The following is an 18,859-nucleotide window of genomic DNA, read 5'->3' as shown; positions in this document are numbered from 1 at the left end:
CAAGCATACATCTGATAAGGGCCTTATGTTAAACCATAATATTTATGACAATTGTACAATTCTTATATAGTCAAGTTGTTGTCTGCTCTATGGTCGGGTTGTTGTCTCTTTGGCACATTCCCCATTTCCATTCTCAATTTTAAGTTGTATAAAATAATAATTTTTTTCATCATTGTCCAGTACATGTGTCTACGCTAATCAATACGAAAGAAAAAGATGAATATTTGACTCTTGACACTATTATGGTTTTCTATAAACATGATAAAATATTCATTGTCTTAACTTAAATTCTTTACCTATAGAGGTCACATGCTTACAAATACTGTAAAATTAACTTCAGGATTGTGACCTCTCAGTCCAACCTAAAATTTTATTGTTATGTTTTATATTTGTTATTCAGTGGTTAATGTATTATTCATTGGTTACGTAACAGTGAAAATTTTACTACTGATAATAGGGGAGATAACTAATAAAATTTGTATTTGTGGACTGTACATACTTTTGAATTTAATTTCTTCAATATAATAAATAGTTTTGTCTTAGGTTTGACAAGGGTATAGAAATGTAATGACCTGGACTTCTCCTTTTCCTAAGTTAAGTTCAACCTGGGCCCTTGCTTTCTTGAGGAACATGGTTTGCTGTGCTGTATAAGTTTGTAGCTAAGTTGGATCAAAAGAGTAATTAATGCTAAATCTTTCAATGATTGAATCAAAGTTCAATGCTCTCTGCACTTTAAAAAACCTTTGAAACAACTATCTAAGAGATCAGAAGGTGGCCTGTTGCAAGGCAAAGTTTATGCATTACGTATCTAACATAGCTTATCCTTATATTCAAGTTAGTGGCAGTACAAATTTCATGCCCTTCATCTCTGATGATAAACATTGCAGATCCTTCCTAATAACTTTTGATTTTAAAAAGCAATAACAATCAATTTTATTTATTTTTTTCTGATTCGTGAAACATTTTAATTTATCAAATTACCTCCCTTTAATATGTTCAAATAATTAACATTTTATAATGCCATGAATCATCATTAGAAATCCAGAAGTTCTATACATTTATTTCCTGCTGGCTGACATGAGAACAGCATGGTATAGCTTTTCATAATAATTTTGATGAACAATTTTGAGTTTTAATTGTTCATTATAAAAGACAAGACAAATAAAATTTTAATAAGTCTGCATTTGTATTGCTGAATATCTTTTTATTATTGTTCTTTATTCATTAATTATGTTAATCCAACAATTGTTTATAAGGGTAGAGAATTGATGCTTGGTCCTCAACATCAGGATCCTGGTCCTGTTAAGGTGTTACTATATATAGGAAATTAAAACTTACTTATTTTTTAAAATCTCACAATATAAATAATAGATAAAAGTTAGAGATAACATTGATTACCTGGTGTTTACCTGTGATTAAGTCATTATATGACAGGTTAATGTGCCTATAACATCTATCTATTGATTGGTGATCTATGATCTTAATACAAATATATACATAATTTAAGGGACGACATCAAAAGATCAATGTAAGATAAAAAACTTAATTCAAATAGTTTGGGGTGGGGGGGGGGGGGGGTTGAACGGCTGCAAAATTTGGTTGTCCGACATTGATTTTTACATATATCCATATGGGTCAATCAATTTTTCCCAAATTAAGTTAAGAGGGGGGTGGGGGGGGTCAGTGAAAAAACTATGTGAATTAAGTTTTTTATCCTTCATTGAACTTTTGATGTCGTCCCTAATGTCATCAGGTAGACAAAATATCATGTAAATATATAGAAGAAAATTTGATATTTCTTCAGTTTTTTGTTTTGATTTGTTATATCTTTAGGGCATGAAAATGAGATATTATTGAGATTTTATGGTTCAAATGATTTTAGTAGGGTGACAAGAAAAACCTGGAATGGAAAGCTTGTTTATATCTTATCTAGTTTTAATGTCATCTTTAAAATTAAATATATCATGGTCATACAAGGTTACATGGATATGTGTTCTGTTTTTGTTTTGGGATATCCAATATCAAATATATATAAATGCAGCTTCTATTTTATGCTTTGAGTTGACTAATATTCGGTGAAAAGCTCATAAGAGCTTATGTTTGTATTGTTTGTCAATATGCCGAATCCAAATAAAGTTTTACTTACTTACTTACTTACTTACTTAATAGGTTTTAGATATATATAAGTTTTGTTATGTTAAGTTTAAAATCAAAGTTGAATTATCAAGTACATTGTCTGTTGTTGACCAGTATAAGTAGGACAGCATTCAAGTCACATTGACCTATATTTGATCCTTAGCTCACTTTGGATTTAATACTTTATCCTCATTGTCTGCAAATTTATGTATGGTTCACTTTCTACCTTGAAAACCCTCCCAAACCGCCTTTGGATTTTTATTGTTTGCTGACAAATGTTAGACCAACAATAATAAACATTTGAACTCTCAGATCTAAGGTTGTTCAACTTTATATATTTATAACTACTAAACAAGGTTAATTAACAGAAATATAATTTGGTTGGGCCTAGATATAATTCCATCTCTTCTTTAATTGCCTGCCTCAGTAGTTAAGTTCCTGTAAATAATTAACAGAATTAAGGTTCATTGATGATTGTAAGAACCAGTATAAAACAACTTAACCTTTAATCAAGACGGTTCTATGTTCAGCTTCTAATCAAGTTTGTTAATGAAAAATATGAAATAATTGGCACATTCTGTCTTCATTTTCTCTTTAGATGTTTTCAGATGTGATCTTATTAGTTTGTATCCTTCCTAGATATTCTGAGATTGATACCAGTTATAAAGCTGATAAATTCTTACAAATGTCCATCACTACTTCTTCAGGCTACATTGTTGACGATTCTGTTATGGATCATCTTGATTATGAAGCTCATTATTTATATATATATAGATATATACTGATCCTTAATTTATAAACTTTTAGCTCCAAGCATATTTTTATGAAGGTTAAGCCAAAGAAGCACTTTCAAGTCAATTTATTTTTCTTTGGTTCAGCAGTATATATATATGAAAAAAACTTGGGATATGGACTTTTAGGGAGCATTGTGTTTGTAATTCTTTGTAGTGAACACATCTGAGACTTTTTTTTTTACAATGAACTGAACTTCTGACATGATTGGACTTAGTTTGTGGTTATCTGACCATCTAGTGAAAAAGACAATATATATCCATTGTTACATCTTGTGATCAATTTTATTTGGCAATCGCCAATGGCAGTCAGCAGGGTTAGAGAACATCAGTTGTTCGACCTGTTAGTCAAATGCGTTTTGTTTAAACTTTTTAACTTTTTTGGTCTTTTGGAAAATGTTGTTTGTGCTGTTTTTAGACCCTTCTACAACAAAATTTGTTTTACATGCACACAAATAAAAATTGCAGTTTTTATCCAACGCAATCATAGGTTTGAACGTAGTTTTCAATTTAGACTCGTTTATATTTTTTCGTTTGGGCTTGTATCATATTTTCCCTCCGGTTTATATGATCTGTTCATCCTATATTGACTCTGACAGTATATATATTTTATTCTGAAGAACCTATGTTGATACAATGGTATACAGAAATACATAGACATACATAATAATACTATAAAACATGGTGAGGTTACAGCAAATAGAGAAGAAAAGAATGCATAGGTTTGGTGGATTCCATTTTATCAGAGAGAATCCATTTTTGTATTAATGATTCTAATGAGCTTACACAGCTTTTTAAGTTTTGATTGTTTTGAAAAATTCATAACTGCTTTAGACTTGAGAGTATTAATCTTGGTACAGAATTTTTCATCTATACATTCTTTCCTTTCTTTGGAAAAATATGTACATTCTAAAATATAGTGAAATTCATCTCCAATTTCATTACTATTACATAAGTTACAAGTTCGATTTTCTCTGGGTATGTTTTTCCATCTACCAGATTCTATTGGGAGCTTGTGATTTACGGTTCTAAATCTACAAAGAGTGAAAACGTCTTTATCGTCTAGCTTGTTGATATAGTTCTCGAAAGCAAAACTTTCTTTATAAATGCAATAGTTAACCGTTTTAGGACTGTTATTAATATTTGAACTCCAAGTTTGAATAAATTGGTCTTGGAGACTAGTTCTAATCGTATGTTTTAGCCAATCATAATTGTAAAAATGTTGATAACTCCATATGTAGGAGAGACCACATTCATTAAAAATGTTGGAAATATAATTTAGCCATGAAGATCTTAAAGTGGAATCATTTTCTAATTTCAGCAGTAATTTAAACACAATCTTAAAATTCAAGAGTCTAATCTAAAAATGAGGGTACTTTTTTCTAAAAAAGAGGGTACTTTTTATATGGCCTTCCAAATACCGTTTCGATCCCTAACATCACTGAAGAGACATTTATTGTCGAAATCCGAATCTGGTGTACTAAAAAAATATTTACACCGTATGTTTGTGGCATAACATCGTGGCCACAAGTTAATTTTTTTTTTCTGTTTAGTATTAAATTATATCAAGATCCATTTTGTTACATCTTGTGATCAATTTTATTTGACATATATATATATAAACGAGTCTAAATTGAAAACTACGTTCAAACCTATGATTGCATTGGATAAAAACCGCAATTTTTATAAGTGTGCATGTAAAACAAATTTGTTGTAGAAGGGTCTAAATACAGCACAAACAACATTTTCCAAAAGACCAAAAATGTGAAGAGAAGTATATTTAAACAAAACGCATTTGACTAACAGGTCGAACAACTGGTATTCTTTAACCCTGCTGACTGCCATTGGCGATTGCCAATGAAAATTGATCACAAGATGTAAAATAGCAACATTCAACATTCAATCTATTTAACTAGTGTGGATCAGTTTGTAAAAATAAACTAATACAGTTACTAAATTAAAATTAAAATATATATAATCATGATGATGTGGTTATTAGGACCAGTTTTTACAGCTCTCCTATTCTCACTTTATAGTAGATTATCATTTTACAGTTAAAGTTTTACATAAAAGATAAAAATAGTGGTTCTAAGTCAAATTAAAAAAGAACAAAATTATCAGCAAATCTTATGAACTTTCAATATTACATGTAGCAAAAATTTGTTTATTAATATTCTTGTACATTGTATGTTGTACACAATAGGCTCAAACAATTCTATTCAGTTCATTTTAAAATAAAATTGATTTAGATTTTAATCTAAATATGTATAGTGAGGTATATTGGACATTTGTAACCTGTAACTGTAGGAAAATATACTTAATTGAAGGTAATAAAAGGAAATAAAATCTCATGTCATCCTCTCAGTTTACATTATATTATTAATGAATATTTGATTGGTTGGTAATGGGTAGCTTTTGAAATAAATGAATTTTTATTAAGTTCAGTTTAATTAAAAATTTATTATTACTTTTATTGCAGGCCTCCTATTCCAACAAAAGAATACCCATACCCGAGGGGAAAGGTAAAGAGAAAAGGAGATCTTTTCTCCCAGCGCCAAAAACCTTCGGACTGCAAAAGGAGAAACAAGAAGAACCACGTCTTTTTTCGCCTCCCCCTGAAGATCATGCAGATGAAGAGCTACATGTCGGAGATAGAATAGTGATTAGTGGAGTTAAATCGGGAACTCTGCTTTATTTTGGTAAAACACACATAGCATCTGGATTCTGGTGTGGAATTGAGCTTGACGAACCTGATGGAAAACACGATGGATCGGTAGAAGGTGTTCGTTATTTCGAGTGCCGTGTTGGACATGGAATATTTGCTCCTGCAGATAGAGTATCTAAACCTGAAGGATCTGTGGTCAGTGTGGAGGATGTAACCGAGACGTTACGACAAATACCGCAACCTAAAACCAAGGCTAGAAGACTCTTACCTCAACCTAAATCATTTAATAAACACGAAAATACAGAGAGTTTGTTACGTTCTAAAATACTCGAAGAACAGGAGGAGTTTCAGTATCGTAGTGAACCACCTAGGATTGCGCAACAACAGAAACATCATTATCAACAAGAATATTTATATGACCGTTCTAATTTAAACATTGATGATTTGTTAACAGAACAATATGGAGATTCTTGTGTGAAAAAGTTATCATCAACATTTACGTTGAGTGAAGGTTCTCGTGGATCTGAGTCTGAGGATTACCATCATAAATCTCCAAGGAGATCACAAAACTATGGACAGCAGCACTATCAAGGTCAAGGTTGTGTAAGTACTGAGCTTGAGGTGACTGGCAATGCTTTGAATAATACCTATATCCTTCCCGCTGAAAAGATTGAACAATTAAATCGTATCTATACAGATAGTGGGTTTATCCTTCCTAGTGAAAAGATTGAACAATTAAATCGTACCCATAATGATAGTGGGTCTAGTGGTGATGATTCTATTGGTCCAGAATTAAAAGATTGCCTTTCTTCTGACGGCAGGAAATATTTCAATTTAACTTTTGACGACACTGAGGGAAATAATTCACCCAAACATTTTAGTAATTCTAGAAATTCTGATAAAATTCATCATGAAATATCAAATGAGTGTGAAGTAAAGACGACTCCTGTTTCCAAATCAAATCAAATGAGCGAGAGTATGAGCTCAAGCTTAGGTGTACTTGATTTGGAGGACGTTCTATTCCAAACTGATTTATTAACTGACGATTTAGTGGATTCTTCAAATCTTACTGACATTGAAAAAATTGTTCAATCTTGTGAAAAAACAAAGAGGGTTGCTTCATTAAATGAAACATTTGAAAATAAAAATGTGATCACTTCCACGCCATTGGTGACAGAAAAATCCAAATCCCTGCTTGATCGAACACGTACTATATCACATTCCAAATCTTGTATCAGCACTGGTATACCTGAAGAGGTGGCACAATTATCTGATGATCAAATCCTACAAAATCTTAGACATAATTTAAATTCCACTTTTCAGGCAGATCAGACAAGAGGTGTTGAATTACCTATTGTAGGAGATGATACGCTTGACTGGAGACAAGAAGCTTCAGATTCAGAAGAGCAACAATCTGACGATAGTCTGGAAGATTCTTACAGTAAGAACATACTCCGAGGGTACAATGAGAAGGGTAATCTGAATGCGACATACACATACGGATTAGATGCTAATACTAGTAGTAGAAATGACAGTTTGTCAGAAAAATTAGAGAATCTGAAACTTGATAAGGAAGATAGTATTCATAGCAACAAGGAACTTAGTTTCCAAAAGGTTCAAAGTGGTCTTACGAGAGAACAAATACATAAATTAGATAAACCGATGACTGATTCTGGAATCTCTGTAAAAGGATTAACAGATTCTACCAATTCTTTACAGAGTTCCACGGAAGGTATAATATACCGACAGAGGTTACCTATGACGGATTCTGGAATATCCTTACAAAGTGATTGTGGGATGGCCGACTCACAGGAAATGAGATGGTCACAGAATTTAGATAGTCTCCAAGAACTAACCGAGACTTCTGGTTTGGAGGAGAAACAGTTTGGCGATCCCACACAACTGGAGAGAGATTTAAAGGCGGGACATAATAAAAGGGACCGCCCCCATTCTCTTATATCTACAACTAGTGCTGACACAGGTAAGGTTACATGTTTAAGAAGATTTGGTCAACAGAGAACCAAAAAATAGTTTGGCTTATTATAACCATTTTGTTCTGAACACTTGTAAGTTTAATTATCCATAACAGAACTGTGAACTTCAACAAAATGGCTACATTTAAAAAAAAGAGATGTGGTATGAATTCCAACAAGACAACTCTCCACAAGAGACCAAATGACACAGAAATTAACAGCTATAGGTCACTGTACTGCCTTCAACAATGAGAAAAGCCCATACACATAGTGAGCTATTAAAGTCCCTGAAACCACAAATGTAAAACACACTTTTCTTCTATCATTTAGAGTTGTATTGTATAATATATGTGCTTGAATACACAGATAAAGCTTTATTGGCTTGTAGCAAAGAATTTAACTTTAACTGGTTTTACTAGGAGACCTTAAGTTGTTGTTAATACAAAGATTTGGAATCATTTGTAAGACCACACTTTAACTTGGCAATTAGGAATAAGGATTAAAGCTTGTACAGTATGTGAAGGGATTGTGCATCATTAAATAAAAAATCATAGGTTCATTTTTTTCCATCATATTGGTTAATATTACATTAAATGCTCACAAGGGGCAAGTTTCAATGACATTAAGGAATATCTAGATTAATCTCAATGATAAATTGGTGATAGATTCTGAAATATGTAATGATGAATAGGTTGGAAAGGGACTAAGAATTGACATAAAGTGTAGGTGAGAGATGTTATAATACTTCATAGACATGTGGTCAGTGTGTCATTACAGGTGGTTTTGGATTTGATTTCTCACCTCAGTGTCTTTAAAAAGTTGCACAATGTTGCACATTTTCAAATACATTCATTAGAATTGGGGGAAATAAGATGTTTTAGAACTAAATTCAGAGTCTGTTGTTTTCTTCAATTCCTGATTAGTTTATTTTACCGGAAGCTTGTGTCATGTTGATTGTATAGAAATTTATGGTAAAAAAAAAAGAAATCAAATAACATGCCCTCAGAAGAATGTTTATTACTTTACAATGTGTAATGTCTAGAAATGATGCCAAGAGAAACCTGTTTTAACTGCACATTAATGTCGGAATTGTTCTAAAATTAACTTTCGTCTTAAAATAAAAAGTAATTACTCGAACAAAGTATTGTAAAAGCTAAGAGTTGATAGACATTACACTGAGTGGAGAAATAATCAGGTTAATTCATCACAGCCCAAACATCTTAATGCAAGGTTTTGAATACCTGTACCTTTGTTTGTTGCATTAAACATCTTTTTTCTAAAAACAAATATAATGGACTACTTACAACTGCACACAGTTTGATCAAGTTTAAAATAATTTGATTGTTTGTCTTAATGATTGATGATCTAGTGCAGTTTTTCTTAATAACGATTGAAGTCCAAGTTCATTACTGTGATGACTGTTGACTTCATGAAAAGGCAGAAATTGTCTCATTCTGGTTGCCTTGTGTTTATATTATATTTTAAAATATATAACAGCAGTGTTGGTCCACAGTTGTCAGGGGCATACACACACATTTTAAAAAGGGGGGTTCCCAACCAAGGACAAAGGGAGGGTTCCAACTATATGTCCCCATTCAAATGCATTGATCTGCCAAAAAAAAGGGGGAGTTCCAACCCCCAGAACCCCCCTGGATCTGCCAATGGTTCTAGGGTCTAAGGAATGGATAGAGTTGTCATTGTTTGTTTTTTTTTTAAATTAGAAAATTTATACCAATATGATACTAGATGCGATCATGTTTCTAATGAGGAAGGGGTGGGCCTTCTTAGTCCCCTTTAATCAACCAATGAATAAGTACTCATTCTTACAAAAAAAAATATTGTTTCTATTTCTTTAGATATATAGATAATAAGAAAATTTATTCTTGATTCCCAAGTTTTTGTAAGTAAATTGATAACTTTGTAGTCTCCAAGACAAAGACAAAGAAAGTCAGAATAAGAGGTACCTTTTCTGGTTTTGGATTTTAGATATTTTCATCCATTCATTATGAACTGCATATTCTGCTTTTGGGAATTTTGCACTTCTGAATTGAATTTGTTCATATGTACTTCATTTTAGATTTATCAGAGTTTTACAGTCCTTTCTGATTTGTTGGCCATACTCATAACTTTAAGTACTAGTGTAATTCTGGGACAATTCATGATAAAAAAAAAAATGAATTGATAGATAAGATTGTCAGTCTATTTTTGAGAACCACATTCAATTTTAAATTCTGTGCACCTCTGTAATCTTCCCTTTGACAATATTTAGTCTTGGAAGCAAGACTTGTACTGATACTGAGATTCAACAGTTGGGGTTATCAATTGTGATTAGGTTACCAGGCTAGAACATATATCTTAGTTGACAGTTTATTATGTTGAGTTTTTTAATTTCTAATTTACGATATAAACTCTTGTCACTTTACTGTCTTATCTTGCTTCATCCTTGGCATTTATATCTCTTAAACATACACACAAAAAAAATGAATATGTTTTATCCCTCTTTTGAAAGTGGGAAGTTTTGGTGATGGCATCAAACTGATCATCTGGTGATTGTATACTTAATTTTATCATTGCAATAAATTTACTAGGAGTATTTATTTTAGAGTAACGTAACCTTATTTTAATAATTGATACTTTTTATTATTGTAACATGTAACAATGCAATTAAAGTTTGGGATCCCTTGGTCCTGTAGTTAACAACTTAAATCTTTCTGACATTTGTCATACACCTTCACCAAATTAAGTCAGTTTATAATGTTTTCAGTAATGAACTTTGTGAATTTTCATCTGAACCAACAAGTGTTTTATTCTGTAGGATATGTGCCGGATACTGACTCAGAAGTTGGTACTGTGACCATGAACTCACCAACAGAATGGTCAGACAGGAAAACAGATGACCACAAGGTTACTGACCTAGATCAAGCTTATGCTGAAACTTTTAAACATTATCAATCAGGTAGGGTAGTGATACTAACCATGGATTAACAGACAGACATACAAAAACAAACACACTTACAAACAATATTTAAATTACCAAATACATATCAGGAAATATCAGTATTGTACTTGAAGATTTGCAGGTATCAATTGATGATTTGATGGTCACAAATTGAGTTTACAAATAACATGTGAGCAAACCTAGTGAACAGTACTTTCATGCCCCACCTACAATAGTAGAGGGGCATTATGTTTTCTGGTCTGTGCGTCCGTTCATTCGTTCGTTCTTCCGTCTGTGCGTTCTTTCGTCTGTTCGCTTCAGGTTAAAGTTTTTGGTCAAAGTGTTTTTGATGAAGCTGCAGTCCAATTAACTTGAGACTTAGTACACATGTTCCTTATGATATGATTTTTCTAATTTTATAGCCAAATTAGACTTTTTACCCCAATTTCCCAGTCCACTGAAAATAGAAAATTGAAGTGCCAGATTCAGTTTAAAGTTTTTGGTTAAGGTAGTTTTTGATGAAGTTGAAGTCCAATCAACTTTAAACTTAGTACACATGTTCCCTATGGTATGATCTTTCTAATTTTAATGCCAAATTAGATTATTACCCAATTTCATGGTCCATTGAACATGGAAAATGACAGTGTGAGTGGTGCATCCATGTACTTTGGACACATTCTTGTTTTACCATTAATTTAAAATTTGATGTTTGCAAATCTTCTAATTCAGTACAGTTATCTCAATTATAATACAATCGAAAGAAAATTTCTGGAATTAATTGAAAGTCCCACCTACAAATGGAACTGTGTTTAATATTTGATTCTGAAAACAAGTAATATCTGAATACATGCTCTATTAATAGGATTGGTATTTATCTCGTATAAATTTTAAACATTGAACAACTTAAACCATACAACACAGACAGCAAATCACTTCTTGCCAAAGACAATACAGTAAAATACAAATGAATTTGTCTAAATTTATACAGAAGCATGCAAGGGTTAAATAAGTCAATCTAATGCAGAATTTATACATACAATGACATTATTTCACGCTTTACCAAACCTTTCAAGAGTTTTTATTGAATTACAGCTATAATTGAACTGTATTATTAAGGAGCAGCAAATAGTTTCATTCTCCAGACAATAGTAAAGTATTGATTTTATACCAACATCTTCTCTTATAGTGATTCATAGTATTGGATTCTATCTGAAAAAAAATATAGAGGCTTATTCTTGATCTAAATGACACATCTTAGATTATAGGAATTAAAAGAAAGAAATATATCTAGTAAGGCAATACAACCTATGCAGAGTTTTCATAGCCTGTCATGTAAATTAGTTAATAGATATGTGGTATGAGTGCCTGAATGATGAGATAACTCTCCGTCCAAGTCACAATATATAAAAGTAAACCATCATAGGTCAAAGTACTGCCTTCAACACAAAGCATTGGCTGACACAGAACAGCAAGCTATAAAGGGCCCTGAAAAATGACTAGTGTAAAACCATTCAAATGGGAAAAACAACAGTCTAATCCATATAAAAAAACGAGAATCGAGAAAGATTTATGAACCATTATACTTATTGTCAGTTGGTCCTTCCGTCTGTTCTACCTACTAATATTTTCATCACTCTTTTCTTTTAAAAATTACTATTGAACAGAGAGACTTGATATTTGGTCAGCAGCATGATATATTTCCTGCAAATTAATATGTGCACATAAATTCTCTCTGTAGCAGCAATTGAAAAAAAACCCAAGTTAGCTTTTCTCATCACTTGGCGTCCGTCGTCCGTTGTCGTTGTCAGTCGTCGGCATCCATCGTCGGCATTATCTTTTTACATTTTGAACGTCTTCTAGAGAACCACTGAATGGTATGAAACCAAACATGGCATGAATGTTCCTTATGAGGTGTTGACAAAGTGTTGTTACTTTGTAGCCGATCCGTCATCCAAGATGGCCGCCAGTGAGGGACTTAGTTTAACATAGGACCCTTATGGGAAATGCATACAAATGACTTCTTCTAGAGAACCACTGAATGGAATTAAACCAAACATGGCATGAATTTTCTTTATGAGGTGTTGACCAAGTGTTGTTACTTTGTAGCCGATCCATTATCCAAGATGGCTGCCAGTGAGGGACTTAGTTTAACATAGCACCCTATGGGAAATGAATACAATTGTCTTCTTTTAGAGAACCACTGAATGGAATGAAACCAAACATAGCATGAATGTGCCTTTTGAGGTGCTGACCAAGTGTTGTTACTTTGTAGCTGATCCATCATCCAAGATGGCCGCCAGCGGGGGACTTAGTTTTACATAGGACCCTATGGGAAATGAATACAAATGTCTTCTTTTAGAGAACCACTGAATGGAATGAAACCAAACATAGCACGAATGTTCTTGATGAGATGTTGACCAAGTGTTGCTACTTTGTAGCTGATCCATCATCCAAGATGGCCACCAGCAGGGAGCTTAGTTTAACATAGGACCCTATGGGAAATACATACAAATTTCATCTTTTAGAGAACCACTGAATGGAAAAACCAAACATAGCATGAATACTCCTTATGAGGTGCCGGCCAAATGTTGTTACTTTGTAGCCAAATTTTTTTCTTTTTATACCCCCGCTTTAAAAAAGGGGGGGTATACTGTTTTACCTCTGTCTGTCCGTCCATCAGTCCGTCCATCAGTCCGTCCCATGAAACTTTCGTCACATTTTTCTCAGGAACTACACATCCACCCTTTCTGTAATTTGGTATCAACATTTATATATGTCAGCCATACCGTGTGATGCGTTTTCAGATTCATCACTTGACAACTTCCTGTTTACCGAACACTTGTCTGATTTTACACATGATAGCCAAGTTGAAAATTTTCGTCACATTTTTCTCAGGAACTACAATACAAGGATTTCTGAAATTTGGTTTCAGGATTTATATAAGTCAGTTATACCGTGTGATGCGTTTTCAGATTCATCACTCGACAACTTCCTGTTTACCGAACACTTGCATATTTTTACACTATTAATATTATCCACTTGCGGCGGGGGTATCATCAGTGAGCAGTAGCTCGCAGTTTCACTTGTTTTATATGATTTCAAAAACCCAGGTAGAGTCAGGTGAGCGATACATGCTCTTGAGAGTCTCTAGTTTATGTCCCCACTGCTAAGCATTGGGTCATTAGCATAAAGTGTTGACCTAATTGTCTGTCCAACTGTCCATCCCAAAATTGGTTTACATTCTCTAACTTTAGTTTGCCTCAACCAAATTTTCTAAAACATTTTCTTATTACCAAAAACTACAGATTAAGTTTGAAATTGGGTGGCTTTACTTTTATTGTTCCTGAGTTATTACCCTTTATAAATAGAAAAATTGCTGTTTTAATTCTCAAATTTTTAGTTTGCCTCTACTAAATGTTATGAAAATAATCACCAGAAAAATGTCTTTAAAAAGTGAATCCTGCATCTGTATGTGACCCATAGACACATTCTTCATTTATTTTATAAATTTTCATTTGATACCAGTAATTTTCCCAATACATGTGTTTACAATTCTAAGTTACAGTTGACTTGATATCTGTAAAATTGATAGTGGCTCCATTTAAAAAATAATGTTATCATCCCCTGTCATTATAATGCCTTTGTAATATTAATATGCTGGTATCATATTCAGTGGCAGCAATAAATATAGGAGGAATCAGTATTTTACTACACAATGTATCTTTTGCTTTGTAATAAGTACCTGTCAACATTGATTAGTTAATCTGTCAGGGTGACATTATTCAGATGGATTCTGTTTCTTAACTTTATTTTTTCATTGATATTCTGTCCATTTTCAGACAAGATACAAGACTTGATTTATTGACATTTGTTTAGTAAATACAATAAAATTTTGATTTATAGCTTAAAACTTTAAAAGCTTGAAAAAATTGTCCTAGAAAAAACTTGATTTTGAGAAAAAAAACATGATACTGGTTTAGTGAAATTTACATTATAGAGGTTAAGTACACTCATTCAAAAACATAGAATATTAGGATATATGCAAGTAAAGCAATGCAGGTAGGTCCTTGTGTGTCTAAAATCCCCATTGAGAATTTTAGAAGGATGTTGGGTTAGAAATTCTAAATAGAATCACTCCTTTAATACCCCATATAGCCAAACATCCAGTCTTAAACTTTTACCAGTAGTTGACATCTGAAATCAGACATTCACTGCTATTATGAAAAAAATGTTTCAAGAAAACACAGGACTTATGTAAATCAAAATTAACCTTTACATATATAACTTCAGCCAATATGTTAATATATCTAACGCTAATTCTGATTTTAAAGAGAAAAACCATAAGTGTAAGGAAACAAATTAAAGTTTACCTTTATTGTTACATTCTGTTAAATAGGTGAAATGTTTAATTCATTATATATAATGGGCATGTTGTAACAAATTAGATTTAGAAATTTAATACATGTACCTCAATTAGCAATAAATCTTAATTTTTATTTATTTCACTTGCAAACATCTTAAAGTATATACAGTGTCAGCGTTACCTGTACTGGTTGTCAACAGATTGTAAAATCGGTTCAATTGTCAAGGGGCCATATCGTTTATCACATTTTACTACCTTATCACAAAGATATTTTTTCTTTTTGTATGAAATCAAATGTATTTTCGACATAAAAGTTTAAATACATTAGAAAGTGATCAATTTCATTTGTATTGTAGCCGTGTTAAAAGGTACGAGACGGGCCAGGGACCTTGAAAGTGATTCGGACATGTATAGTGATGCCGGGACTATTATAGCCGATACAGATACCCTTAGAGAGATTTCATCTGATATGTAAGTTACTTAAATTCATGAATGTGTGTGGTTTGTAAGAATTGTTACTATACTAAATTAGATCAAAGCTATTTATCTGCTTTTACATGAGGACATTGAATAATCACGTTTTCTTTGCTTCATGTCAATGTTAACGGTAGTGCAATCATGCATATAACTACAGCTATTTTGGCTAAAAACATCTATTTAAAAATATGTTGCTCAATAAAGAATAACATGGAGAATAAATAGCATTTATGTTGAAAAAAGGGCAAAACTGATTTTTAGAACTTTAGAGAGTTCTCTCAGTGAGAGTAACAAAGACATCAAATTGATCATAAGTATTCCAATGTCTAAAGCTATAAGACTTCTTATATTAGTAAGTCAATAATATAACAGACTTTATAAGAGCTTCCTTCCGTCTTTTACCACATTTTATTATCATTTTTATGTCCTCTATAAAGTTAAGTCTCCCCATATCAATAGCTCAATTAGTTTTGATTACTCTATAAGGCATCCTATATTGCCAGTCCATTTATTGTGATGTAGAAATTGTTATATGGGATTTATCTATTCCAGCTTCCTCAAATGGTCAATAAAAACTGGCAAGGATAATACAGTCAAGAGGGATGGAAGTGCATTCAATAAAACAATCATATTTTCAGGTGTAATATTTTACACTTAAAATGTGATTCTTTTCAAAAATATCTTTTTTATCAAAGATTTCAAATGTCGTAGAAAATTCACTTTTTCCATGTATTCTATCTATAGGGGAAGTAGAGCTCACAAGATGTATAATGCATTTATAAAATACTTTTTTTGGAAACAATTCCAAATCTCATTTTTCATACAACACTTACATGAATTCAAATCTTTTGGATGAGTGAATGAAAAAAAAAACATTTTTTTGTAATAAATAATTTTTATACAAAATAGCAAAACATTTAACATAACTGGTCATTTTAAGCCTGACCTTGAAAGGACAGTGTCCTGAGTCCAATGACACATACATAGAAATATTTGTAACATATTTTTGTTTCTTTGGTGAAGCAAAACAAATAATATTGACCAACAACCTACCCATTTAATAAATTAGAAATAAGTAGAAAATTATCCCCAGGGTGTATCCGTTTGTTTGTTCTAGATCTCTAATATCATCTTATATAAATATAGTTGACAGAAATGTGCAAATAATTGTCTTAGATCAACGTATTATTATGTATTTTGAGGAGTGTATTGCAGATTTTATTTGTAATCCTTTTCATATCTTCAGGCAATACACATTTATATGTTATTTGATCTCTACATATGGATTTTGATATTTGACAGATTTTTACACATTAAAGGGTAAAATTGATAAATTATAGATGGTGACACTTAACACTGGGTATTTTCAGATTTAGAACATAATCATGTTAAATGTAATTTGAGATAAAGTAGTTCCTTAGAAACATTCTAGATTTTTTCCCTGTTATTTGATGGATTTTTACACAATAGTGAGTAAACTTGATAGACGTAGATGGAGACAATGTACACATTATTTTGGGTTTGGCAAGACATAGTAGGAAAATTCTTCATATTATTTGACAAATATTTTATGTTCTCTATAGTAATCAATCAGTAATTTAGGAGCATCTAACTTCTTTCTACAAAGGAAGATGGTGATTTGAGATCAATTAAGTTCTTATTGATGATCATCGAACAAAAAAGCACTTATTAAAAAACTTCCTTCTATAGTTTCTTTGCTAAAACGGATCCAGAAAATAATAATTCCGACTGACTGATCTCTTTAATTCTCCACTTAGCATTCTCAGAATTTCAAAATATGTCCTTTAGCTGTCCTAGAAAGCTTATTAAAGATAAGTTTTTGATTTCACTCTGCACAAAACTAGCTTTATATAGAAATGATATATTCAAATTGATTTTTTATAGTCTAGGAAAACCTTATATTAGCTTGTGACCTTGAACTATCTATTAGTAATTGTAAGTACTTTCTCTAAGATTTGTACTCTGTATCATGAATTGTCATTTTGTTAGTGGTGCCCATCTAATTTTCAATGGATTACTGTTTGTTCATGTTTTGTGCTGTCCAATATGAGAGAGGATTGAGGGGTAAATGTTAGCAAACATGTTAAACCTAATCTTATTCAGTATGCATGTGCATCAGTCTCAAAGTCCAGTAGTTGTCATTGATTTTTGACTGTCATAATTTTTTAATTTTTTTTTCTATTATTATCTTAAATCTTGCTTTTATGTATCTTTCTTGAAAAGTTTCATATTATGTCATCATTAAATCTTCAAAGTTTTCTAAAATGGTATATGTTTTGCGAAGTTGTTAATAGTTGTAGAGTGACCTTGACCTTTAGTCCTTGGTTGATAGATCATAGTTGTCCCGTTTGCCATCAAAACACATTCTTTATTTTTATATCAAAATGACCTTTTGGTTTTGGTTCAGACATAAAGTGCAATGGCAGAACCATAGAGGGTTTCACAGGGTTTTAATTTCTTTCTTCACAACACTTTAAAATTACAATTAAGAACCCCTTAGGCCAAATAAAAATATATGTGTGGTTCCAGTAACCCTACCGTTCCTACTTTTTCAGCTTAAAAATAGCCTACCCTAAAGATTTTATTGTCATTTTTCATTAAGCACTGTTTAAGTAAGAATGTTGCTTCCATAGACTCAATGTAAAAAAAACAACATAAAATAAAAAAAAATCCCTACCTACCTACCCTAACTTTTTTTTCAGATGTAACTGGAAGCACACATACTTTTTTATTTGGCCTTATATAGAAAATATTTATAAAAATATCTAGATCAATCCCTGTTAAAAGAATTTTAATGATGGATTGTTTTAAAACCTTAAGATTAAAAAAATAAATATTCTGTGGCCAAGTTCAGCAAGCTAGCTTTAAGCATATTGCACACTGTCTATAAGCCATTAACGGCATTAAGGTTGTTACAGTCGTATTTGTTACATGTACTTTAAACGTAATGGATTTAAGTAGCTAATCCAAAAGCGTATCTAATATTTGATTTGTTTAACAGAATTAACCTCCTTTCTGTTTTATATAAGTATAAAATACCATTACCCAAATGTCAGTGTAGCAGTTATTTAGATAATATTGTTATATTTTTCTGACGTTAATTCTGAGATTATTTTGCTATATAGTATTTTGTATTGTTGTATTATAGAGAAGTGGTTGTGTTAATTCGCCAGATAAATACGGTCCTTCATTGTTGTTTTTTCAGTGACAATATTTGTGGTAGTTTAAGTGAAGCAAAGGAAGCTCTGTCAGAACAACTACCCAGCTTGGATCTAATAAAAGCTAAGGTAAGTCTATAAAATATAAAAAAGAAGATGTGGTATGATTGCCAATTAGACAACTCTCCACAAGAGACCAATTTGACACAGAAATTAACAACTATAGGTCACCATACGTCCTTCAACAATGAGAAAAGCCCACTTCGCATAGTCAGCTAAAAAAGCCCCCGAAATGACAATGTAAAACAATTCAAATGAGAAAACTAACAGCCTAATT

At 32.0% G+C, this 18,859-nt stretch overlaps 1 protein-coding gene across 6 annotated transcripts in view; it reads left to right on the top strand.

The window, feature by feature from the left end:
- LOC143084890 (uncharacterized) overlaps positions 1-18,859 on the top strand; it is an 89,530-nt gene that overhangs the window by 14,883 nt on the left and 55,788 nt on the right. For 4 of the 6 annotated variants that reach the window (XM_076260948.1, XM_076260950.1, XM_076260947.1 and 1 more), the window contains exons 2-5: positions 5,407-7,573; positions 10,381-10,521; positions 15,223-15,337; positions 18,570-18,651. In XM_076260948.1, coding sequence (XP_076117063.1) covers positions 5,407-7,573; positions 10,381-10,521; positions 15,223-15,337; positions 18,570-18,651 — 2,505 coding nt within the window. The remainder of the gene's footprint in view (positions 1-5,406; positions 7,574-10,380; positions 10,522-15,222; positions 15,338-18,569; positions 18,652-18,859) is intronic. The other 2 variants (XM_076260951.1, XM_076260952.1) reach the window with 2 other exon arrangements.

Source organism: Mytilus galloprovincialis, chromosome 8 (genome assembly GCF_965363235.1).
Source record: "Mytilus galloprovincialis chromosome 8, xbMytGall1.hap1.1, whole genome shotgun sequence".
NCBI classification, from domain to species: domain Eukaryota; kingdom Metazoa; phylum Mollusca; class Bivalvia; order Mytilida; family Mytilidae; genus Mytilus; species Mytilus galloprovincialis.
The sequence above is the reverse complement of the archived record's forward strand: the minus strand, read 5'-3'. Positions and strand labels throughout refer to the sequence as shown.